Source organism: Halichoerus grypus, chromosome 6 (genome assembly GCF_964656455.1).
Source record: "Halichoerus grypus chromosome 6, mHalGry1.hap1.1, whole genome shotgun sequence".
NCBI classification, from domain to species: Eukaryota; Metazoa; Chordata; class Mammalia; order Carnivora; family Phocidae; genus Halichoerus; species Halichoerus grypus.
In genome coordinates this window covers 7,465,358-7,492,947 of record NC_135717.1, presented here as the reverse complement: position 1 = coordinate 7,492,947, position 27,590 = coordinate 7,465,358, and the positions used below count along the sequence as shown (strand labels likewise).

At 56.3% G+C, this 27,590-nt stretch overlaps 4 protein-coding genes across 14 annotated transcripts in view; 2 read left to right on the top strand and 2 right to left on the bottom strand.

Moving 5' to 3' along the window:
- LOC144382038 (uncharacterized) overlaps positions 1-4,617 on the bottom strand; it is a 28,071-nt gene extending 23,454 nt beyond the window's left edge. The window contains exons 1-2 of the mRNA XM_078074015.1: positions 4,611-4,617; positions 2,621-2,756 (exon numbers count right to left, since the gene is read on the bottom strand). Of these exons, the coding sequence (XP_077930141.1) occupies positions 2,621-2,756; positions 4,611-4,617 (143 nt within the window). The remainder of the gene's footprint in view (positions 1-2,620; positions 2,757-4,610) is intronic.
- Positions 4,618-6,953: 2,336 nt separating this feature from the next.
- On the top strand, positions 6,954-12,741 carry ACHE (acetylcholinesterase (Yt blood group)). Of its 3 annotated transcripts, none has more exons than XM_036073387.2 (5): positions 6,954-7,052; positions 8,653-9,736; positions 10,101-10,585; positions 11,352-11,521; positions 12,392-12,741. In XM_036073387.2, exons 2-5 carry the CDS (start codon positions 8,678-8,680, stop codon positions 12,511-12,513), a joined length of 1,836 nt encoding a protein of 611 aa, XP_035929280.1. In that variant the 5' UTR covers positions 6,954-7,052; positions 8,653-8,677; the 3' UTR covers positions 12,514-12,741. The 3 variants fall into 3 exon arrangements, with proteins under 3 accessions (XP_035929280.1, XP_035929278.1, XP_035929279.1); XM_036073385.2 differs by having other exon boundaries at positions 6,967-7,052; positions 8,656-9,736; XM_036073386.2 differs by lacking the exon at positions 6,954-7,052 and adding an exon at positions 8,333-8,354 and having other exon boundaries at positions 8,656-9,736.
- Positions 12,742-12,898: 157 nt separating this feature from the next.
- Positions 12,899-13,903, top strand: UFSP1 (UFM1 specific peptidase 1). The gene has a single exon (XM_036073395.2). It carries the CDS (start codon positions 13,361-13,363, stop codon positions 13,787-13,789), a length of 429 nt encoding a protein of 142 aa, XP_035929288.1. The 5' UTR covers positions 12,899-13,360; the 3' UTR covers positions 13,790-13,903.
- A 52-nt stretch (positions 13,904-13,955) lies between these two features.
- On the bottom strand, positions 13,956-27,519 carry SRRT (serrate, RNA effector molecule). 9 transcript variants are annotated; one of them, XM_078074412.1, is made up of 20 exons: positions 26,465-27,519; positions 26,063-26,202; positions 21,634-21,762; positions 21,234-21,380; positions 20,786-20,998; positions 18,774-18,943; positions 18,464-18,648; positions 18,161-18,259; positions 17,959-18,076; positions 17,609-17,766; positions 17,204-17,265; positions 17,013-17,091; positions 16,568-16,756; positions 16,071-16,244; positions 15,825-15,978; positions 15,123-15,316; positions 14,801-14,957; positions 14,494-14,599; positions 14,250-14,376; positions 13,956-14,151 (listed from the first exon to the last, which is right to left on the bottom strand). In XM_078074412.1, the coding sequence occupies exons 2-19, from the start codon at positions 26,182-26,184 to the stop codon at positions 14,295-14,297; spliced, it is 2,538 nt and encodes an 845-aa protein (XP_077930538.1). In that variant the 5' UTR covers positions 26,185-26,202; positions 26,465-27,519; the 3' UTR covers positions 13,956-14,151; positions 14,250-14,294. The 9 variants fall into 9 exon arrangements, with proteins under 9 accessions (XP_077930538.1, XP_035929270.1, XP_035929272.1 ...); XM_036073377.2 differs by having other exon boundaries at positions 14,494-14,595; XM_036073379.2 differs by having other exon boundaries at positions 14,494-14,583.
- Between the last annotated feature and the right edge of the window lie 71 nt (positions 27,520-27,590).

The window sequence follows — 27,590 nt, the reverse complement described above, 5'->3', positions numbered from 1 at the left end:
TCATGCTCCCCACCCCCGCCAGCCCTCCAACCTACAGAGAAGGACTTAGGGGACAGGGTGCCCTTCCCCTTGAGTCTTGATCATGAAGATCATGGAGCCCCAGGAAATGGGAGTGGTCTGGGTGGAAGGAAGAGTTTCCAGAAGTGGCCCCGGAGATGGGAGGTGGTCAGGGGAGAGTCAGGGAGCGGGAGCCTGGGATTGAGAGGCCCCTGTACCGGGCTGTGGGTCCAGGACAGAATGGGGAGCCTCAGGAGGCACTAAGCTCCTCTGGCCACAGTGGAGGCTGAGCATTCCACACCCCCGGGCCCTGGCCTGGCTCAGGAGGGCCGTATCTCACCGTCGGGAGAGGTCTCTGGTCTCAGAGGTCTCACCTCGGGAGTCCAGTGGAGGTATGAGGGCCCAAATGGGGAGGAGGACGGCCCCCTGAAGACTGCGGAGACTGTCACACATCCTTCTTCTCCCCCAGAGCTGGGTGTTCTGCACCTGCTCTCTTCATTCAAAATGCTGGGGCAATGCCCAGCACCTCTGGCCCAGACCTGAGTGAGGCCCGAGAGGGTGGAGGGCCAGAAGGGCAGCAGGGGAGAACGGGAGGCAGGGACAAAGCTGTCCAGGAAGCACAGGAGACCTGCCCCACACTTTTTCTTGTCTCGGACTCTAGGGGTTAATTTTCTGGAAGGCACAGAAAAAAAGGTGAGTGACTCCAAAGCTTATCAACACTATCACAGGTCAGAGTTCTCATGCAGGGCCACCACTTGGCCACTGAGGAGGAAGTAAGCAAAACTTTAACTTCTCCGAGCGTCAGTGTCGGTTTCCTGACTGTTACGTCATAAGGATGAAAGAACAGGTGCACCCAGCCCACTGCAAGGCTGGAGCCAGAATTCAATGGGATGACACTTAGCAAAGATTTCAGGCCAGCAGCTGCTAAACTACAAGCGCCCAGTAACGCTACTGTGGACCTGACACTGGGTCTGGGCTCCTCGCCAACTGCACTCTGGTGTCCCCAATGGTGTGGATATTCACCTCGGGGCTCCACCTGTCCACAGGACCGCTGGCCAAACAGCCAATCTTGCAGCCAGCCTACACTTTCCCCAGGCAAGCTGGGGGATCCCAGACACACCCTCCCCACCTCTGCACCACGTGTGAGTCGGATGCTTCCTCTCGCTGCAACCACGGCCAGGTTCATCCAAGGGGAACGTCTGCTTTGGGATGGCTCTCCCTGGCTGGCTGATACCTACAGGGCAGCCGGGAGCGACTGGCAATGTTTTCAGGAGCTCCCTGGGTGTCGAACATAGAGAGAACCTAGGGTGACCTCACCAGCTGCTTCCGAGAAGTCATCCAGCGTGCACTGCTAACATTTCAACCAAAGCCAGCGTCAGGGTAGGCTGGTGCCTGTGTGGAAACAGGATCAGAGCAGACTGCGGGTCAGCACACCAGAGAGCCTGTCAGGTGGGCGCTGAGCTCTCCTCCAGGATCCTGAGTTCCTTTGAGGTTCTGACCCAGGGCAGATAAATGGTAAATGTGGGGCTAAACGCACTCCCGGTGAATTACAGCATACATTTCACTCCTTTTGGACCATTACAGCTCCTGGGCAGAGATCAACCCGAGAATCGCACTGATGTCTGTCATTAATCAATCTGAGGGACAAGGATATGATACCCCCACTCGACCCTCTCCCCAGCCAGAGATGGGGTGAGGATAAACTAAAGGATGTTTGATGAACAGCATGGGGAATACTGTAAACTGGTTACGTATTTAACAGAATTGTGAAAATAAAATGAGTCTATCCAGGGACGCCTGGGTGGCTCAGTCAGTTAAGCATTTGCTCTTGGCTCAGGTCATGATCCCAGGGTCCTGGGATTGAGTCCCACATGGGGCTCCCTGTTCAGTGGGGAGTCTGCTTCTCTCTATGCCTGCCATTACCCCTGCTTGTGCTCTCTCTCTGACAAATAAATATAATAAAATCTTTAAAAAGGGGGGGGCGCCTGGTGGCTCAGGCGTTAAGTGTCTGCCTTCGGCTCAGGTCATGATCCCAGGACCCTGGGATCGAGCCCCGCATCAGGCTCCCTGCTCAGCGGGAAGCCTGCTTCTCCCACTCCCCCTGCTTGTGTTCCCTCTCTCGGTGTGTCTCCCCTCTCTTGCTGTGTCTCTCTCGGTCAAATAAATAAATAAAATCTTAAAAAAAAAAAAAAGAAGTCTATCCAGAGACAGGCTAAAAGTTGGGTGAAATGCTCAAAACTAGCAAAAAAGGGGAAAAAAGTACAAATAGGATGGATGGGTGATTCCGAGCAGGAATCATGCATAACTACGTAACTTGGATTGAGTGTGAATTTTAGCCCAACCTGCAGGAGGGGTCAGAGGATGGGGTGGAGAAAGGGGAGGAGAGTCTCTTGCATGGCTCATGCTCCCAACTCTTTAAGTCGACGACCCCGCCTGATGGGGATAGGGACAGTGGCTTCACCAGGAGCCCTCCAGCCTTAAGTGGGGAGGGAATCCCCTGAGGACATCCAGAACCAATGTCCCTACCTTGTTCCGCACGCGGGGGCGGTGGGAGGACCCGGGCCGGGGCGTTGCGCCGCCAGAGCCGGGCCCGCCGCCCTCACCCCCACCCCAGCACGCTCACCGGTTGCCGCCTTGGCCGCCCCTCCTCTGGCAGCTCATGTCGAAGACGCTCAGCGCCACCACCCGCGGCAGCACCAGCCAGAGCCGCGGCCCCGCCAGGCCTCCGCGCAGCGCCCTCCAGCGGATGGCCCGAGAAACTGCGTTTCCGTGGAGAAGCAGTTAGAGCGGAGGGGGGGGGAGGGGGGTCACAGGTCACTAAAATCTCAGGACGTGGTGGTGTTCAAGAGAGAAAGCGCGTGGGGGCGTCGTCCCCGAGTTGAGACACTTTAGAAGTGTGTTTCAGTCCTGCACTAAAAGAGGCAAAGGAGGGCATTTGGCAGAGGATGGCTGTTCCCCAGTACCTTCTCCCTTTCCTCCCTTAGTATTAGAACAGCCAAATTTTAGATGAGTACACAGTCTTCCAGAACAAAAGCTACATCTCTGAACCTCGGGCATAGCCAGTTATGACCTCGGGATTAAGTTCTGGCCAAAGCAATATAAACCGAAGTGCTGTGTGTATGACTGATTTCCAAGAAATGTCCTTAAAGGGAGAAGTGATGATCTTTGTCAGTCCTTCCTCCTGCCGGCTGGCTGGAATGCAGATGTGATGATCCAAGGAACCAGCAGCCACATTACACCACGCAGTGGAAGCTACACGCTGAGGATGGTTAAGTAACACAATTCTGTGCAAAGTAAACTGGTCCCTGACGTTAAGGGTGCTCTGCCCATCCTGTGTGGTCTACTTCTGGATCTCTTTTACATAAGAGAGAAATGGATTTCCATTATATTTCATTCATGCCATTATTGTTTGGTTTTCTGTCTCACATAACTGAACTGAATCCTAACCAATAAACAGAGGAGATAAAAATCCTCTTTGCTGGCAGAAGTGGGGCAAGGATGTAACAGAAGTAGTGGTCCCTTGTGTTAACAAAGGTTTAGGAGAAGCTCAAGGTAAAAAGAGGACTGTTCCTGAAATTTCTATCCATTTTTAAGAAGAGGCTCAAATCCTTGACCATCTCCCTTCGTAACCAGAGGGGGTCCCTTTTAGTTCTTGTGCCTGCTGACTGCCCACAGCACCTTCTTCTGATCCACACAGTCTCAGGAGGTCAGTTTGGACTGACTGTGGGGACACCTAGTCCAGCCTGGCTCCTCATGTGATCCTCAGACCACCCTCATGAGACTACCCTAACGACTTGCTAAAACTGCAGACTTTAAGGACTCCACCCAACACCAGATGGATCAGTCCCTCCAGTGGTCCCCATGATTCTGACAGACACTCAAGTCCAATCCACCATTTTACTTGTGGGGAAACTGAGGCCCAGGAAAGGAGTGGAAATCTCCAGAAGTCTGACAGCAGAGCTCTAGGCAAGAACCCAGTAATCAGGTCCTCCAGTCCAGGGTTTACTCCAATGCCATGTGAATCCTCTGTCCTGGCTCTCTCAGGTGGTCCCTTGCTAATTTAAAGACTGTCTGAGATGGGACACGATCCGCACGGTCTCCTCCATCCTCACAATCCTGGGACAAAATTGCAGGCTGAGGATACACCCGTGGCCCCTCAGCACATCTCTCAGATTTGCTTGCAGCTGCAGAGCTCTGGCCGCATCTACTAAGCAGGAACAGGACCTGCCTGCCCTCGGACTCCATGCAGACTTGCAGATTCATCTGTCTGGACATTCAACTGACCCCTCCCTGAGCCAGGGCCTGGGGAAGCACATCAGGGGCTCTCCAGAAGCAGGACACCCTCCTGGAATCCCAACCTATGCCCTACCAGACCTGCTGCCCTTCCTCCCATTTCCCCGCAGCCCTGCCCTGCCCTCCCCGTGCCTGGGGGATGGGAAGGATGGTGTTTTCATAAATGGCTGCATCTCTTCCTGCCCCAGATTCTCAAGCATCCTCGGATGCCTCTTCCCCCTCCCTCTCCTGCTGGCTGAACTTCCATAGCCCACCCCTGCCCCTGGAAGGAATAAGCTCTGACTGACTTCAGAACACTGCACGACCTGTTTTGCCCTTACCTCCCATGGATACCCCACAGGTACGGCCCCCACTGATGCCACGCCCAAGCAGGCGGGAACTACCTTTGTCCTTGCTCTCAACTCCAGCCCCTGCACACACATCTGAGCACCTTTTCCCTTGGCGAAATCCATTTACTCCCACCCAGCTGAATATAGGGTCTTTTTCCCTGGGAGATTCCAGCCCATCCTGGATGCCCTGTCCTTGACTCAAAGGCAGGTCCAGTCTGAGGTCAGCATTGACCTCTCCAAGGAGGTCTCTGCTGGGCCAGCTCCTACAACATGCCTTGTCCTTTCACCTTCTAAGCCATGTAAGGTATCACTAGTTCATAACTACCTGGGCTATAAGCTATCTCTATCCTCCCTAGGAGCTCATGATTTAAAAAGTCAGGTGAGGCACCTGCGTGGTACAGCCCATTCGGGAAAGTGACAAGGAGACAAGGCCCCATCACTACCAGGGCCTTTTACGGGCCCCAAATCCCTACCGCTTCAGGCCCGGAGCAGGCCTCTGCTCATTCACTCAGTTTGTTTTCATCATTCTAATAATTCATAACGACCACGCTCAGAAACCTGCCTCAGGTCCTTCTCTCCCGCAGTAACACCGACTGTCCATTTTTCTGTCCCCTACCCAAACCCACAAGCCTTATGCCTGCCTGCTCTTGAGGGAGTGGTACTGGGGAAGTGGTCTGATCAGTGGGGAGCTCTCAACCAGTGGGGCCAGGACATTGAAAGGAGGATGCAGGAAACCTCGGTGTTCACGCGGAGTAATTTGGGGTGCCTGAAGAGCGAAGGGCGGAAAGCGGAAATGGTGAGAACAGACTGTGTGAGGTTAATCTCAGCACGCCCAAACCCCATACCAGTCTCCGAGGCCCGAAGCGGCTCCCTTTGGCGCCATCTGGCGGCCGTCGCGCGCGAGCGGATAGTGGACGCAGCGCGGGTCCCCGGGCCTGCGGGGGCCGGTTCCCGCGGGGCGGATGGGCTGGGGGGCGCCCAGCTTGGAGAGCCGGGACCGCGCGGCCCGGGGCGGGGAACGTCTCTGGATTCGGACGGACCTCATGAACCCCGCCAGGCCCCGAGAAGACCCGGGGACGCCAGCCCCTAGCCGTAGCAGACCTGCGGCCGCAGGCCGGGGCGCTGCGAGGCGCTGCGGGGCGCTGCGGGGCGCTGGGCGCCCGAGTCAACGTGCGCGCGCCCGCACGCCCCACGCAGCATCCCGCACCGCCGCGTGCGCGCACGCACGCCCCGACGCTTGCCCGCGCCGGCCGGTCTCCCACGCAGCGAGCGGGCCGTGGGCGCCCGAGCCCACTGTTCGGGAGTGGAAGGCCTTTCCGAGGGGCGCACTCCTGCGGGCACACCGCTGCACGCTTTTTCCACCCTCACCTCGGGCGTGCGGACGCCGCCGCGGCCGCACTGTTCCCATGGGTGATCCCCTGGAGGGGGGTCGTGGGGGTCCGTGCGGCCCAGGCCCCTCCGAGCAGCCTGGGGGCTGCCGGGCCAGGCCGCTCCCACCTGCCGGCCGCGGCGGCCAATGAAAGCCTGGTCTGGTGATGTCATGCCCCGACCGGACCCTGGTGACGAAAGTCCCAGGTCACCCGTCAGGGAACCAGTGCAAACCCACCCGCGGGGGTTCCGGAAGTTTCCACTGCGGCAGCAGAGTGCGGCCTCGCCCCGCAGCCTTGCGCGTGCCACCACGTTTTGCCTTCTGGGGTGTCCCCGAGTCACCTCTCCCTTGCCCCGGGGGTCTTCTTCCGTGGGGCCCCCCCTTCATTTCCACTCGTGATCTCATGTTCTCACCTTCATTCCCACAGGTGTGCCCTCATCCCCCAGGAGTGTCCCACGTCACCTTTTCTTCGCCAGTACCACCCGGACCCCTAAGGGGGTCCTCAGCCACACTTTCACGTGCCAGTCCTCCCATGCCACCCCTGCTGTGTCCTGGCCAAGGATGTTCATTTATTCGGCCCCCAGTCCTGACTGAGGCCGTCAGTGTGTCCGAGTGTGTGTCCGTCCGTCTGTGAATGTCGGTCACCGTTTGTCTGGAGCTGTCACTGCCTGCGACTGTCCGTCTGCGTGTCTGTCTCCGCGGCTTCTGTCCGTCTGTCACTGTGGATGTCTGCTCCGCCGCTGCGGGTCTTTCGGTCGCGTCACCATGTGTCTGTCCGTCTGTCGGCGTCTGTCACTGGAGTCCGTCCGGGCCCCGGGGGTCTCTGGGTCTCGGCTCCGAGGGAGGGAGAGGGAGGGGAGGTGGCAGCCCGGGGAGGCGGGGAGGGGCGGGGGCGGAGACAGTGGGCGGGGGCGGGGGCGGGCGGGGGCGCCGTGCGGCCCGGAGGGGGTGTGTGCGGGGGGCCGGAGGCGGCGGCTGTCAGAGTCGGCTCAGCCTGCGCCGGGGAACATCGGCCGCCTCCAGCTCCCGGCGCGGCCCGGCCCGGCCCGGCTCGGCCGCCTCAGGTGAGTCTCCCGCCCCGGCCGGGACCCTCCCCCGGCCCGCGGCCCATTCCGCGTCCGGGAAAATGTGCGCTCCCGGAGGGATCCGGGCCCCCAAACGGGACGCCCACCGCGCCCCCGGGGCTGCCCAGCGACGCCCCCCGCCGCCCCACACTCATCCTTAACTCTTCCCTCGCCGCCGCATACTTACGGTCGTCCGCGCGGGAGCCGGCACCCCGCAGGGCCGGCCGCCGCCTCTGCTCTCGAATTCCTGTGGGGACCCCCGAACGCCCCTTCCCCCGCCCGCCCCCAAGTGTGGGGCCACTGGAAGACGCCCCCTGCTTGGGGCGGAACCCGAGCTGCGCAGGTTGCTGGCGCCGGGCTGACTCCCCCCCCCCTCCAGATCCCGCAATCCCGGCGCCCCTGCGCAGCGCCCAGCCGAAGCCCCCTCCGAGGCCCAGGGGTCCCCCTCCCACGGGGACTCCGTCTCTATTTTGGGGAAAGGGGAGGCTCAGCGGAAGCCCCGAGTTATAATTAGCGCCACTCGGGTTTCCTAGTTAATCCCCAGCACCACCACCACCACCCCAACCTCAGGGCGGCGGGGGTTGGCCGGGTGAGAGGTGACCGCCGCGGGAGGGGGGAGTTCCGACCCGGGGAATTTTGATCCCTTGGCTGGAGATGCCGGAACCACAGCAGCTGCTGCCCCAAAATAGCGCCCTCGCCCCTGCAGCCGGGGATCTCCGGAGCTCCGAGAACACAGGCGTGCCGGTTCGCCCTTCAGACCCCTCCGCAATGCCCGCGAGCCTCCAGACCCCCGCCCCAAGTTCCCGGCTCCCGGACTCGGGGCGGGGAGCGCCGTCCTTTTCTCGGTCTCTACTGCCCCCCACTGGCGGCAGCGTGCCCCGCAGCATCGGACTGATGGGGGACTCGAGTCCTGGGGGACCCGGGCTGGCGAGCCTGATCTCTGAGGCTAGGCGAGGCGAATGCGCAGCTGACCGGCACCCACGGGTACCAGCGCCCCGTGCCAGACAGTGGACAAGGAGGGGCAGGGTGGGGCAGGGTGTGGAGTAAGCAGGATTTGGGGTACCCCGGGACCTGTAGCTCCCACACCCTTGAATGCCCAACCCACCCCCCCCAGGGCCCCCGACCCTGGCCAACTCAGGACAGGCTGCGCCTTCACGCCACCCCAAGCTTCCCCAGCGGCGCCTCCCGTCAGTGAGGGCCCCGCCCCTGCCGGGTGGCCTGTGTGTGGATTGCGGCCTCTAGTGCGGGTGCCCGCACTGCTCTGGCTGGGCCCAACCCAGTCCACCCAGCTAGGGGAAGGAGGTGAGGGTGGTGGGCGCTCTGTGGGGCAGGGGAAGGGATTGCCTGGCAGGCCTCATCTCTGTTCCCTCCGTCCGTCTGTCTGGGTGTTGTGTAGTGTGCCTGATCTCTGTCCCCTCTTGCTTCTCCCTGTCGGCCTGTGTCCTTGTCTGTGCCTGTCTCCCTCCCTCCGTTTCTCTCCTCTCTACCAACCTGCCCCACCTCCTCTGCAGCTCAGTGATAACCCCTGGGCAAGAGTGTTACCTAATCTCCTCCCTCCTGGCAGCCTCAGGCCTTCACCCTCTGCCTTTCTTTCTCCCAGCAGACGCCTGCCTGCCCTGGCAGCCATGAGGCCCCCCTGGTGTCCCCTGCACACGCCCTCCCTGGCTTCCCCAATCCTTCTCCTCCTCCTCTTCCTCCTGGGAGGAGGGGCAGAGGCTGAGGACCCAGAGCTGCTGGTGACGGTGCGTGGGGGCCGGCTGCGGGGCATCCGCCTAATGGCCCCTGGGGGCCCTGTCTCCGCTTTCCTGGGCATCCCCTTCGCAGAGCCACCTGTGGGCCCCCGTCGCTTTCTGCCACCGGAGCCCAAGCGGCCCTGGCCAGGGGTGCTGGACGCCACAGCCTTCCAAAGTGTCTGCTACCAATATGTGGACACCTTGTACCCCGGCTTTGAGGGCACCGAGATGTGGAACCCGAACCGAGAGCTGAGTGAGGACTGCCTCTACCTCAATGTGTGGACACCATACCCCCGGCCTGTGTCCCCCACCCCTGTCCTCGTCTGGATCTACGGGGGTGGCTTCTACAGTGGGGCCTCCTCCCTGGACGTGTATGACGGCCGCTTCCTGGCCCAGGCTGAGGGGACCGTGCTGGTGTCCATGAACTACCGGGTAGGAGCCTTTGGCTTCTTGGCCCTGCCAGGGAGCCGGGAGGCCCCAGGCAACGTGGGTCTACTGGATCAGAGGCTGGCACTGCAGTGGGTGCAGGAGAATGTGGCAACCTTCGGGGGCGACCCAATGTCAGTGACTCTGTTTGGGGAAAGTGCCGGCGCTGCCTCAGTGGGCATGCACCTGCTGTCCCCTCCCAGCCGGGGCCTGTTCCACAGGGCTGTGCTGCAGAGCGGCGCACCCAACGGCCCCTGGGCCACAGTGGGTGTGGGAGAGGCCCGCCGCAGGGCCACACTGCTGGCCCGCCTCGTAGGCTGTCCCCCGGGGGGTGCTGGGGGCAATGACACAGAGCTGGTCGCCTGCCTGAGGACACGGCCAGCTCAGGACCTGGTGGACCACGAGTGGCACGTGCTGCCTCAAGAAAGTGTCTTCCGCTTCTCTTTCGTGCCTGTGGTGGATGGAGACTTCCTCAGTGACACACCCGAGGCCCTCATCAATGCCGGAGACTTCCACGGTCTGCAGGTGACTAGTGGCTAGAAGGGGTGGAGCTGGTTCCTCTAGGCCTGTTCTCCCGCCCGCCCCCACCCCCCACCCCCGGGGACCCAGGCATGAAGGCTCCTCAAGATCCAACTCCCAAAGGCCTGGGCTTCTGGCCCCAGGGCCGCCCCCTCCTCCCTGAGAGCTCAGATCCCAGGGTGGTCAGTGGGGCAGAGAGAAAAGGAAACATGGGTACATTTTCTCTTTCTCTCTGTCCCTTCCCCAACCTCATACTCTCTTCCTCCATGGTTCTGGGGTCTGTAACTATTGATCTCTCTGGCTCTTTGTCCATCTGTTTCTGTCTGCCTGTCTGTCTGTACCCCCCCATCCCTCCATCCTGTCCCCCCAGGTGCTGGTGGGTGTGGTGAAGGATGAGGGCTCCTATTTTCTGGTTTACGGGGCCCCAGGCTTCAGCAAAGACAACGAATCTCTCATCAGCCGGGCCCAGTTCCTGGCCGGGGTGCGGGTCGGGGTCCCCCAGGCGAGTGACCTAGCTGCCGAGGCTGTGGTCCTGCATTACACAGACTGGCTGCACCCTGAGGACCCGGCACGCCTGAGAGAGGCCATGAGTGATGTCGTGGGCGACCACAACGTCGTGTGCCCCGTGGCCCAGCTGGCTGGGCGACTGGCTGCCCAGGGTGCTCGGGTCTATGCCTACATCTTTGAACACCGTGCGTCTACGCTCTCCTGGCCCCTCTGGATGGGGGTGCCCCATGGCTACGAGATCGAGTTCATCTTTGGGCTCCCTCTGGAACCCTCGCTAAACTATACCGCCGAGGAGAGAACCTTTGCCCAGCGACTGATGAGATACTGGGCCAACTTCGCCCGCACAGGGTCAGCAGTACTGAGGGGAGGAGGGCCTCCAGGAACCAGAGAAGCAAGAGCAGGGGACAGAGAGAGGAAGACAAACAGAGACAGACAGAAAGGGCCGGAGAGGGAGGGAAAAGTTCACAAAAGGAAGGAGACAAAGACGGAGACAGAATGACAAAGGAGACTGGAGAGGAAAACAGGATGGCAGGTCCTGAAGAATCAAGGACCGAGGGGGAGGGAAGCGAAGAGGAGAGAGACAGGGAGACAAAGGAATTACCATAGTACTTAGGAGCTTGAACTGGAGAGAGCTGGATTCTACTGGGCCAGTGGTGATTTTATTAGCTGTGACATGCACACATGCATATGTACTCACACACCAGTTTACCTGTCCGAAGAAGGGGACCATAAATCCGACATCACATGGGTGTTGTCAAAAGCAAAAACAAGATGTTTGTAGAGCTAGGACTGAGCCTGCTTGCATAGTGAGGGCCCATAAATCGTAGGGATGTTTTAAATGGGAGCAACAAAGACAAAGGTGGAGCAGTAAAGCCGAGGGAAAGGCAGAAAGAGGGAGGGCAGGAGGAAGGGGATGGCTCCAGATGATGGGGGATCCGGGAGACCAGAAAGAGGGGTTAAAGAGGTGGTGGGAAGGAGGGAATGTGTTCTCCAGGGAGCCGAAGAGCGCACGGGTCGGAAGCAGCCTTCCTCCTGCTCTCCATCTCCGGTCCACAGTCCCAAGGGCGGGCGGGGCAGGCTTGCCTGAGGCTGAGCCTTCCCTTTCCTTCCGAAGGGACCCCAATGACCCCCGGGACCCCAAAGTCCCGCAGTGGCCACCGTACACGGCGGGAGCGCAGCAGTACGTGAGCCTGAACCTGCGGCCGCTGGAGGTGCGGCGGGGGCTGCGCGCCCAGGCCTGCGCCTTCTGGAACCGCTTCCTACCCAAATTGCTCAGCGCCACCGGTATGCAGGGGCCAGCGGGCAGGGGCTGGGCGGAGGAGGGCAGAAAAGGGGCGCGAAGAGAGAGAGGGGAGTGGGAGCCGGCCGGGTGTAACCCCTCTCTTCTCCCCCCCGCCCCAGCCTCGAAGGCTCCCAGCACCTGCTCAGGCCCCGCCCACGGGGAGGCCGCCCCGAGGCCCAGGCCCGGCCTTCCCCTGCCCCTCCTTCTCCTCCTCTTCCTCCACCTCGCCCGGCTCCTGCGGCTGTGACCACGGCCACTTACCCCTCCGGCCGCAGGGGGCCCCCCTCCTCTAATGAGTGGTCGGACAGTGGGCAAGGGCCCCACTCAGGGATCTCCGACCCAGCGTACCCTCCCTCCTCAAACCGAGAGACTCAAACTGGCCAGGGCTGGGAGGGGGTGGTGACCTATGACCCGTCTCAGGGACCCACACGCCTTTGTTGTTTAAATGGAAATGAAAAAGCCAATTTTCTTTTTTTATAAAATTATTTGGAGCCGGAGCCTGGTGTTGGGGGGAGAGGGAAGGCCGGGAGCTAGATAGCACCCCCTAGTGAGGCTATAACAGTCAACATTTCTGTCTCTTTTCCCCACCAACCCACGGGTCCTCCCTCTTCTGATCCTTTCTGTCCCCCTGTCTAACGGTCATTTTCTCCTCCCCCCACCCCTTCGTTCCCGCCATCCTTCTCCGGCCCCGCCTCCACTCTCGTCTTTCCTCTGGTCTTCCGTCTTCCGCATATTTTTCTGATCCTCTTTCCACCGTCCTGCGTGCCCTCCTGCATTCTTGTATCCTCCTGCACTCACGCCCCCCACCATGTACGTTCCCTGACCTTCCCCTTGTCCTCCTCCAACCCACTTGCCGGGCGCCCTGGCCGCAGACACGCTGGACGAGGCGGAGCGCCAGTGGAAGGCCGAGTTCCACCGCTGGAGCTCCTACATGGTGCACTGGAAGAACCAGTTTGACCATTACAGCAAGCAGGATCGCTGCTCAGACCTGTGACCCAGACGGGACCCCCACGTCTCCCCGCCCTGCTCGCCCCGCCCGGCCCCCTAGCTGTATATACTTATCTAAGGGCTGGGATATAACACGGAGGAGCCCTAGACCGTGCCCACCCACCTCCCCCCCGACTATCCCCGGAGGCTCCCCGCCCTCTGCATGTCTCGGGCCGAGCCCCTCCCCCGCGGTGCCTTCGCCCCTCTGGGCTGCCAATAAACTGTTACAGCTACAGCAGTGTGCGCGACTAGGGAGCGGGCCTCAAACACCGGGGCTGAGTAGACAGAGGGGCGGGTGCGAGAGCCCTCCCAACTTGCCGATCTCAGTAGCGGGGCGGAGCGTGCCTGTGCCCGCCCCGCCGCCCCGCCTTACGAGGCGGGGCTCGCGCCTGCGCAGTAGCGACGGCAGCCCGGCGGTGCATTGTGGGAGCTTCGCGGGTGGCGCTTTCCCAGCGGCTGCGGCTCGCCCTCCGCGGCTGCCGGAGACGAGCGAGAGAAGGTTCCCCAGAGCCCGCCCGTCGGTTCTGCCTGCGGCTAGCTCAAGACCCGGGGCCGAGAGGAAACGCTGGAGCCGGAGTTCCGTCCGCGCCGCCAGGACGCGTCTGCCCTGCCCCCCGCCGCCCGCCCTGGAGCTGCTGAAGGACGTGCACCTGGGCCTGGCCCCGCCCGGCCGCGGCCCCGCTCGCCTGGCCCTCCTCTCGGGCCACTACCTTTACTATCACTACGGCTGCGACGGCCTGGACGACCGGGGCTGGGGCTGCGGCTACCGCACTCTGCAGACGCTGTGCTCGTGGCCAGAGGGCCGGCCCGCGGGCGTGCCCGGGCTAGCCGCCGTGCAGGCGGCTCTGGAGGACATGGGTGACAAGCCCCCCGGGTTCCGGGGCTCCCGGAGCTGGATCGGTTGTGTAGAAGCCAGTCTGTGCCTCGACCACTTCGGAGGGCCCCAGGGGCGCCTGTGTCACGTACCCCGTGGAGCAGGGCTCCAGGGGGAACTGGAGAGGCTTTACTCCCACTTCGCAGGGGGCGGGGGGCCTGTGATGGTTGGGGGGGATGCAGATGCCCAGTCCAAGGCCTTGCTGGGAGTCTGCCTGGGTCCAGGCACAGAGGCCTATGTTCTGGTATTGGACCCTCACTTCTGGGGTGCTCCGAAAAATCCCAGTGAACTACAGGCAGCTGGGTGGGTAGGATGGAGAGAGGCAGGCACAGCCTTTGACCGCAACTCCTTCTACAACCTGTGCTTGACCAGCTGCAACTCCCAAAAGCAACAACACGCCCTGGACTGAGGCTCGGGCCCCAGAATGGAGACTGTCTCTGGCCCCAAACGCACCTAAACCCTTTACTCCAAGGCAAAAGCTGCCTGGGCCTTTGGAGTCAATAAAGTGGTGAGGCTCAGCTAATTATGGCCCCAGCCAATCTTTGGGAGAATGTGGGGAGGTACATGATAATCAATCACTATGGAAGTGCTTTTATTGGCAGTAGGGTTGAACGTACAAAAAAAAAATTCTCAGCTGGATGGGACGAGGCAGTCACAATTATAGACGATACCAGGAGTGAGGAAAAGTAGATGGCTCAAAAGAAGTCCACATCATCTGGAGCATCCAGGTCACGGTATTCCACAATGGCCCGTGGGTCTCCTCGGACCATCCTGTGAGATATGGAAGAGGTAAGATGGGAAGACAGTTGGTCCCTGAAAGGGAGCTTGAAGAGGGCAAGAAAGCTTGGGACGTCTTAGCTCATTCTCACCTGTTCCGAGGCTTCCCAGGATAACCTCCTTGGCCTCGGAAGGCATCATAGTTCCCTCGGCCAGCACCATAGGGGGCATGAGGGTATGGAGGCCCTCCCGTGGGGACTGCAGGGCGGACAGCACCAGCTACACAAGAGATCAGTGTTGAGTTGAAAACCTGTGACCTCAACTATACCTTGGTTAAGCTTCCTTTCTCCCAGCCCTCACAGTCACTAAACCCTTTCAAGCTCCCCCTGTACTTACCTCCATAGCCCAAGATGGGGGGCCGGGGCTGACCATAGGGCATCAGGCCCTGGGGAGTCTGGTGTGGGTAGGGGAGTCCCGGGGTCAGGCCTGGGGGGAGTACAACATGGACAGGAACATGAATTACTGCGGGGGGGGGGGGCACGGGGAGGGGAAGAGGACAGGATGGGGAATGAAACTGGCTTTTAGGAATACTGCCTGAGAGTGGGATAGAAAGTTTTCAGAGGATGACGGGATAAGAGAACCAGGAATCCTTGAATAGTCAAGGGAGAGGGAATGTGGCAGACTCTCACGGATCGTATCTTACTCTGGGCAGGGCCAGGTGGCTGAGCTGGCTTGATCTCCGGCAGAGCTGGGCGCTTGGCATCAGTGAGAAAGTTGTTAAAAAATGCCACCTCCTTCTTCACTTCCTCAATCTTCTCTGCATGCTTGTTGAAGATATGTTTGCGTACAAACTCAGGGCCCTGGGTGAAGAAAGAGAGAGTCAGACCAGAGCAAGCAATGTGGAAGGATAATCAACCTCCCCGCCCACCAATTCCAGAGCCAATTCCTCCCCAGGCCGGAGGCGGCTTCCTGGCTCAACCCCCTCGGCCCACAGTTCTAACACACAACTCTCTAACATCCCAGACCTTGAATTTCTTGCCACTGAGAGGGCATAGCCACTTATCCTTGCCCAGTTCCTGGGTGTTAGAGGTGACAAACTTTTCCACTTCCTGCTCAGGGTCTTTGCGACCCATCTTCTGAGCCTCTTCCTCGGAAAGAGATTCCCGTACACTCAGCAGCGGAGTCAGCTTCTCCTCAAATGTCTTCTGCCACTCTAGCACTGTGGTTTGGGAACAGACAGCGGGCTGAAGAAGGGAGCCAGAAGCAAGGAATAAAAAGGAAGGGATAAGGGCACCTGGCTGGCTCAGTCAGAGCATGTGACTCTTGATTTCAGGGTCCTGATTCTGAGCCCTACGTTGGGCATAAAGATTATTTAAAAATAAAATATTTAGGGGCGCCTGGGTGGCTCAGTTGGTTAAGCGACTGCCTTCGGCTCAGGTCATGATCCTGGAGTCCCCGGATCGAGTCCCGCATCGGGCTCCCTGCTCAGCAGGGAGTCTGCTTCTCCCTCTGACCCTCCCCCCTCTCATGTGCTGTCTCTCTCTCAAATAAATAAATAAAATCTTTAAAAAAAAAAAAAAAAAAAAAATTTAAAGAAAAAAAGAAAAAGGAGAGGATAACAGGAGAGGGTGGGAAGGCACTGCTACCAGAACAGATCTAACACCAGAGGCAGCTGAGGAGGAAGGGAAACCAAAAGGGAATCGGGAGTGGGGAAGCTGGGAGCCCACCTTCTCCATGACTGATGCGGTTGGGTGGCATGGGCCCCCGAACATGGATGATGCCACAGCGGTTGGGCATTTCATCCTCATTGGGGTACTCGCAAGTGTTGTAATAATCCAGGGAATGCACAATGCGCAAATAGAGAAGGAGTTTGTCCAAAACCTGCGGGAAGTGAAAATGTGTGAGTTCACCATACTCTTCTTGCCCCTTTGCTGCCCCAAGCCAGGACCTTGCCCGCCTGCCCTTGCTGGCACCTTGATCAGTTTTTCATCCCGCTCCACGTTGATCTCTGCAGGGTTCCCTTCCTTAGGGGGCTCCTCGGGGGGAGCGCCCCCACTGCTCCCCAGCAGCTCCTCCTCCTCCGCACTCACTTCCTCAATCAGATAGTCAGTGATATTCTTCAAGATTGGATTCTGGGAGGGCAGACTCTGGTAGGCAGGAAAAAGAAGGGCAAGTGAGATGACAAGAGAAAACCCTGAGGTAGGTAGTCCCGGAAGCTCCTCATATGAAGCAGAAGGAATCCAGGGTTCACTTGGCCTGTTACCACTGCTTCACTATTGGTCTTTTTCTTATTCTATCCTAGCCAATACATCATCACTAATGCCAGTCTATTCTACTGGAAAAGCTGGAGTGTTGCCCAGATAGAGAGAATAGGAACAAGGGCTCAGTGCTACAGACAAGACCAGAGGTGCCCACAGCAGACGACATGGTATCGGCTGCTTTTGGAAAAGTTCCACGGGGAGTCACTGACTGTTGGCAGAGGAGGTGTCCCAGGCTCAGAGGCCCAGAGCTGGGTCCTGTCATCCAGCGTATGGATCAGCTTGGCGGCCAGCTTGATGTCGTTGCGCACTATCTGCTTGTGCTGGGTAATGCCATTGATGTTGCGGACTCGGCGGGTCAGGTCTCTGTTCACACCAGGGCTCAGCTCACACTCCCGGAGCTAGAGGGAATGAACACAAAGCTCACCAACACTTGCCCAAGAAGCAGCAGCTCCAGGGACTGGCCCTATTGACAGAACCAGCAATTGGACCGTGAGCTCCCCGAGAACAGGGACCAGGAGGGTCTTATTCATGGACACCAGTATATACTTAATGTGAGCAGACTGGATGGATGGATAGGGGGCAGAACGAGTGAATCAAAAGAACAAAGGAATGAGAGGTTGTGTGCAGCACAGAGAGCCCACTCCCAGCACTTACCCGGATATTCTGCAGGTTCCAACAGATCTCTTTGATGTTAACGCTGCGGTCAAAGGTCACCCAGCCTCGACGGAAAAACCTACAGAAGAAAAGATCAGCATAACCCTGGGGTGGAAGGGATACCGGCCATTTGCCTCCCCCTGTACCCTATCTCCAGGGTTTCCAGGGTCACTCTTCTCTCCATTCCTCACCTCCTCTCAGGCTGGGGCTCTGACAGTGCCACACGCATGAAGCCTGGGTATCTTTTACAAAGCTGGAAAAACAGGAACAGAAACCCCATTGAGCGATTCGACGTTTCACTTCTTCCTCCAATCCCCATGTCCTCAGAACCCTAGGAATTGCCTTTGAATCTTTACTCAAGTAAGGAAAAACCAATAAAGGGCTTAAGAATAAGAGCACTTAAAAGCAAATGGTGCGATTGGAGCCAGCCCACAAAAGGCATGGGCCCATGGGAAGGGGTCTCCCTGTTAGAGAAAGAGGGGTATATGTTAGAAGCAGAGTCACATTATCCTCTCCCGCCTCACCAGCTCCCCCTCCCTGCCACCAAAGATGGAGCCTGGGTGCCATTCCTGCCCCCAATACTTTTCCCCACTCACAGAAATGATCTCTGCCCGTGAGATGTTGGGTGCGATGTTGCGCATGAAGAGGGAGCAAGTCTTATGGAGGGGCCGAGGTTTACATTCCAACCCAGGAGTGTCCTTAGGCTTCTCCCTTTCTTCTTCTTTGGGCTTCTCCTTTTCCTTGAGTGCCTCTTCTTTGCAGAAAGTGGTGGGAGTCGGTGATTTTTTATTGTTGATTTTGGAAGGGAAGACAGAAAGCAGTCACACTCCCACCTCCCCACCCTCATCTCCCAAAAGGCCCACCCTTAACAATTTCACCCACTCCCACCTCCCCTACCCCTATTCAGTAGGAAGAGAATGGACTAGAAGCAGAAAATAAAACCTACCAGCCTCCTCCTTCTCTTCCTCAGCTTGGCCACTCTCCGACTCCGACTCTGACTCGGACACACTGCCTTCGTCAAAGCTGTCGTCGCCACTGTGCTTTCTATTCCGCTTCTTGCTACTCTGTGAGAGCCACAGCAAGAGGAAGGGAGTCGGCTAACCAGGCCGCTGGACCGGACACTGATCCCCTGGCAAGAGATACCCTACCTTTTTGGCATCTTTCTCAGAGTCGTCTTTCTTCTCTTCCTTGTCCCCATCACCCTCAGACTTCTTAGTTTTGTCATCGTTAGAACTGTCGTTTTCAGCCTGCAGGCAGAGACAATCCCCAGCACATCCATCTCCCCTTCAACCTTTATCAGAGGGCCTGGCCCTCCCTAGCCCTCCACCTCTCCTGGACCCAGCACACAACCCTCCAGCCCCGCCCCGACCACTGAAGCTGCTCCATCCTCCTCCCCAGGGGCTCATGGGCAGCAGCCAGCGGGCAGCACCCAGCGAGCCCAGCACTCTGACCTGTTTGCCATCTTCTTTCTTGTCGTCCTTATCATTGGCCTTGCGCTCTCCATCCCCCAGGCCTGGTCCAGCCCGGCCCTCGTCTTTCTTGCTGGGCTCCCCAGGCTTTCCGGCCTGCTCCTCCTCCTCCTCCTGCTCCAGGATGCGCAGATCGTTCTCTGTCCCTCCTTCCATCTTAATCACAGCTACCAACAGACAGGGCAGAGGTCACAATGGCCCTGGCCTTCAGCCTCTGGATGATCAACTGATATCTATTTCCCAATCAAGACCTTGGTCACCAGACACCCTCTTCCCCTCCCAATCCACACACCTGCATCCAGCATCTTGACAATGGCATCAGCTTTGTCTATGTCCAGGAGAAGATTATCAAACCAGCCACTCTCCATGAGGGACAGGAATACCCTCAGTCGGTTTTGCAGGGCCCCCCGGGCCTCCTGCCGCCGCTTCCCCACCTCATCTGGGTGGTACTTAGACCGAAACCTGGGAAGGAAGTGGGGAAGGGAAGAGACAAAATAGTCACTGGACGCCAGGACCGGGACATGGGGAGGGGCCCAGGCAAGTCCTCTCACACCCACAATAAACCACGAAAGCAGAAAGACTGGGGAGAGGGGTGCACCAGAACCACCCAATACCCCCAAAAGGAACCAGAGATTATGCTCTGAGAAGATTTGGGGGAGAGCCAGGAACTAAGAGCTCTGGATTTGGGAAAAGCAATGACTACAGGGGGAGGCCAGGGTTAGAGAGGCAGAATGATGGCCCTGAGTCTCTGGGAAACACTAACTTAAAAAAGTGTAGTTTCCCAAAGCTTCCAAGAGGAAGGCTAAGGAAATAGTAGGCCCCAAAGAACCTCCCTCTCCTTGCCAACCCCAAACTAGAGTCATTAAAAGGACTGTTCCCACCAACTCCCTCCATCCCTAGGTGGAAGACAGAGGGAAACCTGAAATGCACCAGATAGGAAAAGCCAAAAAAGGCAGAAAAGCTTTCTCCCCCCTTGGGAAGAAAAGCAGATGGTGGAGGGACAGGGAAAGACCAAAGGGAGAAACTGAAGTGCCCTTATAACCTCAGGTACTGCCCACAGGGAAAAAGAAAGAGAGAGGAGAGGGGGTGGAGGATTAGGGTGGGGTGGAGCATGGAAAGGAAACATTTAAAATAGGACCTTGGGAGGAGGGGGTGCAGAACAGAAGAAATGAGGAGTATGAGAAAAAGCAGAAAGGGAAAGTGAGAAAGTCCCAGAAATCGAAAACAAAGGGAAAAACTAAAGACCAGAGAAACTGAAAAAAAACACAGGAAACAAGTGGTTAGGCAAGGAGCAAGGACAGGGACCGAGAAAGAATGAGAAGTACATGAGAGAATGAGACCAAGACACGGATAAAGAAGGAGGGGACAGCGACAGACAAAACAGAACCACAAGTTGAGCGTGAGAGGAAAGGAAAGCCGCAGGCATCACCTCCAGGATCTTTACCTTGGCCGCTTGGTCAAACAGAGCTCAAGATTTAACTAGCCGCGCCCAGGGCCCATGCTGGCAGGTGGGCCACCGGCTGGCTCCTGGCTGGGGCGTCCCGGCCCAGATGCCCCACCCCCGCGGGACTCCGCGGTGGGGGCCCTGACTGACTAGCTGCCTGAGCAATCACATTCAGCTAAACCGCTGCATTGTGCACAGCAGTGCCCTGCCTGTCTGCCTGGCCGGGGCAGCGCAGCTCAGCCCAGGGGGCTCATGTATGGGCTGGGTATGGTGGGGGTGGAGGTGGGTTTGCTCCGAGCTCCGTCGATGAGCGGGTGTAGTTCCCAGTTCTGGCTCTTTTCAAGGAGGAGGAGCAGAAAGAGGATGAGGAGGAGGAGGAGCAGGAAGGGGGGAAAAGATGGTTGATTAAAATTAAAACATCCACAAAAGGAAAAAAATTAAAATTCTTTTTCTGTCAAACGACCCTGAGATCTTTGCTTTTTCTTGTCTGGATTCACTCGTTGCTTTTGGGAGAACACCACAGCCACACAGGGTCCCGGCGATCAGGGATGACAATGACCCAATACCAGCAAGTGGGAAGCAGTCTGTCTGCTGCCCCAAGGGAACAGGTGGCTCTGGCCAGCTGCCTGGAGGTGTCCCACTCACTGAGGACAGAGGGGAAGCGAGGTGGGGTGGGAGGCTGTGGCAGACGCTGAAGTGAGGAGGAGAACCCATCAGCCAATGCTGTTGTGTTTCCCATCCCCCACCCCCAGGAAGTTCCGGATTGGGGAAAATGGGAAGAGGACAGGGCTGCAGGCTCCACTGGCGGGGCCAGGGGAAACATGCTAGGGAACAGAGAGCAGGAAAACAGGGGCACTCACCACTCCTCATCTTTATGAGCCAAAAAGAAATCTTGCATCTGCTGCCTTCGAAAATCCAGCTTATAGTCATTATAGCGCTTTACAGCCTCTGTCTCATCCACAGAGTCATCCAACGACAGGAGAAACTCCTTGAAGGTTTTCATCACCGGTGGTGGCACACCCAAGTCAATCTCTGCGATGCTGCCCAGCCTGGGGGGGGCCCGGTCAGGAAGTCTTGGTTGTGGGGGGAAGAGGGTGGGGGGGATGGGGGGGGCCAAGGTAGCCAGCTGCCCCCTTCCTTTGCCCACCGTGGACACCACCCCAGGCGCCAACGGCTACCACCCCCCAGGCACGCCTCTCTGTACCTAACCCACTTCCTGACGCCAGCCACGGTCTTTGGCAACCCCAATCCATCCCCCAAACCTAACATCTCCCTTTTCCCAAGAACCCCAGAACCCCAGGTCTTTACCTGGCCTGGATAGGCAGAACATGGTGCTGCATGATGTGGACGTCTGGGTGGCCCCAGGGCTGAGGGGGGCCATAAGTAGGGCCCCCACCCCCCCCAGCATAGGGCATCTCATAGCCACTGTGGTATGGGTCAGAGCTGTGCTCATCCCTGAGGGTGGGGGACACAAAAGTCAGACAGAGAAGGGAATCATGTCTCCAGAGCACGAAGGAGGATGGGACAGAGGAAGGGGCATATGGAATGTGGTCTCTCACCCAAGGGTTTAAGGGGATAAAAAAAGATGGGTTTATAACAAGTCTGAGAAAAGGAAATGACAAAGTCCTCAGCGAAAATGAAGAACACAGCCGAGGCCAGGTGGAATTGAGGCTAAGGAGAGAAGCCAGAGAAACTGTTGCCACCTCACCAGTCTCGCCTCATGCGCTTCTGTGGGGGGCTGAGCTCGTGGCGGGGAGGAGAGAAGCGCTCTCGCCGATTCCGGTCATAGTCCCGATATTCACCCCGACTGCGGCGCTCCCGGCCCCGGTCCCACTCTCTGGCGATAAGAATGAGTAACAGTAATGGGACACAGCCGGGCATGCTCCTAGACAGGCCCTTCCTATCCTGAGACACCAGACTAAAAGCCCACAATTATAAAATTATTCTCTAAACAGAAAAACACTTTGCTTACTGCCATCACGTCAGCCATCACGCTCAAGCAGATGGCTCTCCAACTGTTCCTCCAGACCAGCATTAACAATCCCCGACTAGACGGCCATGGCCACCTCAAATTTGACGTGTCAGAACTGAGCTGTTATTTCTACCACTTCAAGGCCATGCTTGCTTCCCTCCTCCTGTTTCCCTGAGAGCGGGGATATCAACCATCACCAGGTATCCAACTTATCAAGTGTCACCCTCACTGCTCACTCAAGCTACTGGCTTGCTAATCCTCTGCCTCAGAGCCTATCAAAGCTGTCCTCTTCCTTGCCCCTGTCCGTGTGCCCTGACCCTGATCATTTCCCCTGTAACTGCAGCATCCGATGTACCGATCTCTGGTCCCTCCCACTTCTCTCCTGTCAAAGTCATCTTTCTCAAACACAAATGCAATCATACCATGCCCTTCCTTACTAAATGCCAGTACACAACACCGTTCAAAACCTTGGTTCCTGCTGTCGTTCCAGTCTCCACCAGTTACCAGCCACCTCCAACCCAACCTTAACCAAGTAACAACATCCTTTGCTCTAGCCCAGTGGTTTTCAAACTTTTGGTCTTGGAACCGCCACCCCCACCTCACAATATAAAATTACTGCAGGGTGCCTGGGTGGCTCAGTCAGTTAAGCATCTGCCTTCAGCTCAGGTCATAATCTCAGGGAGCTGGGATCTGGCTCCCTGTTCAGTGGGGAGTCTGCTTCTCCCTCTGTGTCCCACCCCCCCTCCCTGCTCATTCGCAAACACGCAAGTGTGTACCCTCTCTCTCTCAAATAAATAAAATCTTTAAAATAAGTAAATTTTTTAAAAAATAAATAAAATTATGGCAGATTAAAGACTTTTTGCTTATGTGGATGACATACATACTATACTCAAAACAGAAACAATATCTATTAATTTTGAAGTTATACATCAACATAAATTGCATTTTTATGAAAAATAGCTATTTTTGGGCACCTGGGTGGCTTAGTTGGCTCAGCGACTGCCTTTGGCTCAGGTCATGATCCTGGAGTCCCAAGATCAAGTCCCCGCATCAGGCTCCCTGCTCAGCAGGGAGTCTGCTTCTCCCTCTGACCCTCCCCCCTCTCATTCTCTCTCTCAAATAAATAAATAAAATCTTTTAAAAAAATAGCTATTTTCAAAAACAATCTTTTTTAATGAGAAAAGTGCCATTGGGGTGCCTGGGTGGCTCAGTCAGTTAAGTTTCTGCTTTCGGTTCAGGTCGTGATCTCAGGGTCCTGGGATCAAGCCCCACATCAGGCTCCCTGCTCAGCAGGGAAACCTGCTTCTCCCTCTGCCTGCCATTCCCCCTGCTTGTGCGCATGCTCTCTCTCTGACAAATAAATAAAATCTTAAAAAAAAACAAAAGTGCCTTTGTTTTTGCATGTAACGAATCTTTTTTTTTTAAGAATTTTTTTTTTTTTTTTTTGACAGAGAGAGACACAGCGAGAGAGGGAACACAAGCAAGGGGAGTGGGAGAGGGAGAAGCAGGCCTCCCGCGGAGCAGGGAGCCCGATGTGGGGCTCGATCCCAGGACCCTGGGATCATGACCCGAGCCGAAGGCAGACGCTTAACAACTGAGCCACCCAGGTGCCCCTAACAAATCTTTTCAAGGCCAGGCTAATCCAGACAGCTAGAGTCTCATATTTATTTATTTTATTTTATTTTATTTTATTTTATTTATTTATTTATTGAGAGAGAGAGAGAAAGCATACGCTAGGCGGGGGGGGGGGCGAGGAGGGGGGGACGAGCAGAGAGAGAGGGAGAAGCAGACTCCCAACTGAGCAGGGAGCCTGGCAGGGCCAGATCCCAGCACCCTGGGATCATGACCTGAGATGAAGACAGACACTTAACTGACTGAGCCACCCAGGCACCGCCTCATATTTACTGCTACATTCAATCTGTTGTGTATATTGTTTGGTTGAAAAATATGAAGAAAATCTAGCCTCACAGATACGTAGCTGGAAAAGGAAATACTTTAATAAATAGTCTTTTCAGGTAACTGAGGATATTCTTTGATACTACCCAAAACTTGACGAGAGTTTCTTAAAGGCAAGTTGCAGCATTGAATCTGAAACCATATCAATAAACATTTTATACTCTGCTACATTTAAATCCATTGTTCTACCTTGCTCTTTGAGTGGATCTTGACATATCTTATTATACAATATCAAAATATCACATTCATTAGCATCACTACCTATCTCGTCAGAGAAGTCTTAAATGGGAAACTGTCAAACTCACACTAGTAGTACAAGTTTTCCAAAATTTTAGTTTTCACTGGAAAGTTCCACTTCCTCACTACCAACAAAGCTAACAACTTTCCTTGTAATAGACTCTTAGTCTGTTTTCAAGAAAATATCAAATACCCAAGTAGGATTAACTACGGTTTGACGATCTTTCATTCAGGTAAAAATGGCATCCCACCAAAAAAAAAAAAACCTGTTAGCTCAACTCAAAACTCAATCCCACACTCTTCTTTAAGATAACCACCGTACTCCTATATGCAATATAAGTGCTTTATGCATACTTCCCACTCGTCATGCGTATTACAAAGATGTATAGACAAGAATCCGACTTAATAAAATTTTAAAAATTTTGCTGCTTCATTAAGGACGTTAAGTGAAATTGGCTTTTTTTTTTTTAACTACTTGGTGCCACTGCCTTGATTTGCACTAAGACACCAGCAGTTTTCCCACCAACGCTATAGCACCAACAATGCAAACATCAATACAGTGAAAAGGACAATCCTACCTTAAAGTTGCTATAAAAATACTAACACCACAGATCCCTAGACCCCTAGGGTGTGTGGACCACATTTTGAGAACCGCTACTTTATTATTGTTTTTTTAGAGGGGAGGGACAGCGGGAGAGGGAGAGAGAATCTTAAGCAGGCTCCATGCCCAGCAAGGAGCCCAGCGCAGGACCGATCTCGACACCGTGAGATCGTGACCTGAGCCAAAATCAATAGTCTGACGCTTAACCAACTGAGCCACCGAGGCACCCTGAGAACCACCACTTAAAAAAAAAAAAAAAAAAAAAAAAAAAAAACTAGAATATGGGCTCTTTTCTGCACACAATTTTATGTCCCCAAGTCCAAACTGTTGACTCCACCTGTGCGTGAGGAATTCCCATTCATCTTTCCAAGTCCTGCTATGTGTCACTTTCCTGTGCTCTTCTCCAACATTATCACCTCCACCACTACTACCCTACCTTAGATCTGCTCCTTCAACACTTTACCATCTTTATGATGATTTCTCATATATACTCAACTGCAGCACACCCAAGGCCATTTTGCCCTCCACTCCAAGCCCCAGACTATAAATTACTTAATCACAGTAACTACTTCTTACCCATTTCCAGAATTCAGAACACCTTTGATTTTCTTCTTTCTTACAAAACACTAGGGAAAAAAAGCACCATATGGTCTCCCCACTGAAGAAATACACGGACTACAGACTGAAGGCTTTACTAAGCTCATTTTTCAAAATAACACTGAATGAATAAATACTACTACAGTAAGTCACCTCAAACTCCCCACCCCGTAATGTTTTGTGATGTCCTTTAGATTTTAAAAAATCGTTTCTCTTGATTAGTTTATCGGAAACGACGTCATATTTCTCTGAATGGAAACACCTTAACGATATTTAACTCAAGGACATCCCAAAAAGCTAATGACTAGCTGAGTCAAACCTCATCAATTAACCTAACCCTCGCTGTGCAAAGAACTCTTTCTGATTTTAGGGAAGACAACTACAAGAAATTTAACCATATTCTCCCAGGGAACAGGTCTGGTCTGACAAGCTCTCCAGTCGAGTCAATTCTAAAACATTACTTTCTTTGAATCAACCTTTTTCAGAAGTAACTTACAAACAATAAAACTCATGCATCTTAAAGTACATGCATAAATATTGCTGCTTCCTACTCAAAACTCTCTTAGGTCTATTGCTTTGACGATGTGGACATTTCAAAAATGGAGCCACAGCGAAAAAATCTCTGGCCAACAGCGAATAGGTTGCCAGACCAGAAACGGTCAAGTATAAGCGACCTCCTGTGGTTCACCCTATAAAACTAATAAAGGCAATGCAATGAGGGCGGAGTGCCACAGAATGAGGCAGGGGGACAAAACTGAGGAAAAGAAGTCTTACCGGTCATTCCAATCGTCCCCTCGACGCCTTTCATCTCTTTCCCGGGAACGGTCATAGTCGCTGCGCTCCCTTCTGAACTTGTCCCTGCGCCTTCGGTCATACTCGTCATCGCTGTCACCCATGGCGCGGTCTGAGGGAGCCTGGAACCCGGACAGGGGCGGTCAGGGTGCAGAACAATGACGAGAGGAAAGGCTCCAGAGCTGCTTCGGAGCAGCACGCCCGCCTCCCTCCACAAAGGCCAGCCTTCCGCTGTCCCCGCCATCCTAAGCCCTCTCCCCGCGCAGGTGGCCGGCTCCGACACTCTACGGGCCCCCGCGGGTCTCCCTGCCCACGCCCACCGGCCGCCCGAACCCGCTCCCGCCCGCCGCAGCCCCGGCTCTCCAGGCCCCGCCCCTCCCCCACCTGGGAGCGGTCGCGGCCGTTAGCCTCGCGCTCCGGCGGGCTAGTTTTCCGGGAGACCTGGGCCCGCCTCTTGCTTCGGGCGCGCGACGAGGACGGCGCGGACGATGAGAGGGAGACTCAGGGCTCTCAGCGAGGGGGCCAAGGAAACGAAGAGAAAGTGGAACAGCCGGGGATGGGCGGTCGGCGCGCGCCGCTCGCGCTGCGCCTGCGTCACCGACGGAACGGGGCCCCGACCGCAAAGCACTCCCCCGCGGCCTGAACTGGAACTTAAAAGCACAGAGCGAGAGGCTGGGAGCCCCCGGGGATGATGGGAAGGGGCGGGGACCCGGAAGTCTCGCGCGCTTTCCGGGACGAGAACTGAGCGGACGAGAGGAATTACGGGAGCCGAGGTGGACCAAGCCAGGCCACGGGAGGGCGGTAGGGCCTTCTGGGCTCGTAGGAGAGCTTCCTCTGGCTGAGGTCGAAGGTCGCGGTCCCTCGGATGTGTCCGGGGCCTGAACCAGTTCGTGTCCAGTTGTTGACCCCCACCACCCTGCTCGGGGAGCCTCCTGCCCTCATCCAGGGCTGTTTTCCCCTTCTGGCGCAGGGCACGGAGTTGGGGAGTGCAGGCCGTTAGCAGGATAGAGCAACCATTTTAAAGCATCTCCCACCATTTTGTGCTGCACCAGAGAGGCTTTATTGCCGCCTCAGTATTTACCACCACCTGCAAACCCGTTACTGCTGTTCTTCAACAGAGGCGCCCCGTCTTGTAGGCGAAACCGGCGAATCTGTCTTATCCCCCAACCAGTACTTGGTCGGGCTAAATTACAGGTTGAGGTCTTGATCAACAGGCGGAGTCTGGCTTGTGCCGGATTAAATGCACCACCACCCCGGAGATAACACCCAAGTCCTTGTTCAGGGAGTGGGGTGTGAAGGCTTAATAGGAAACGCTGCCTCCTTGGAGCATGCTGCAGCCTTACTCCAAGCACGGAGAGGAGGGGTGTCTTTACACTAAACTGCGTTTGCAGGAGTGTATCGTGGAGTTGCAAAAAACTAGGTCTCAGAAGACCCAGCCAGGTTCTGATCTTGGCACTGCCATTTGGGAAGCATGCAATCTGAGGAGATCACTTCTCCTACAAAAACGCAG

Excerpts from the sequence above, each read along its gene's own strand:
- SRRT (XM_036073377.2), bottom strand. The coding sequence starts at position 26,184 with ATGGGTGACAGCGATGACGAGTATGACCGAAGGCGCAGGGACAAGTTC. Across the intron at positions 21,381-21,633 it reads AAGCGCATGAGGCGAGACTG|GGATGAGCACAGCTCTGACC; the intron begins GTGAGGTGGCAA and ends CCCCACCCTCAG. Across the intron at positions 18,649-18,773 it reads TGTCAAGATGCTGGATGCAG|CTGTGATTAAGATGGAAGGA; the intron begins GTGTGTGGATTG and ends GTCTGTTGGTAG.
- UFSP1 (XM_036073395.2), top strand. The coding sequence starts at position 13,361 with ATGGGTGACAAGCCCCCCGGGTTCCGGGGCTCCCGGAGCTGGATCGGT.
- ACHE (XM_036073387.2), top strand. The coding sequence starts at position 8,678 with ATGAGGCCCCCCTGGTGTCCCCTGCACACGCCCTCCCTGGCTTCCCCA. Across the intron at positions 9,737-10,100 it reads GAGACTTCCACGGTCTGCAG|GTGCTGGTGGGTGTGGTGAA; the intron begins GTGACTAGTGGC and ends CTGTCCCCCCAG. Across the intron at positions 11,522-12,391 it reads CAAATTGCTCAGCGCCACCG|ACACGCTGGACGAGGCGGAG; the intron begins GTATGCAGGGGC and ends CCCTGGCCGCAG.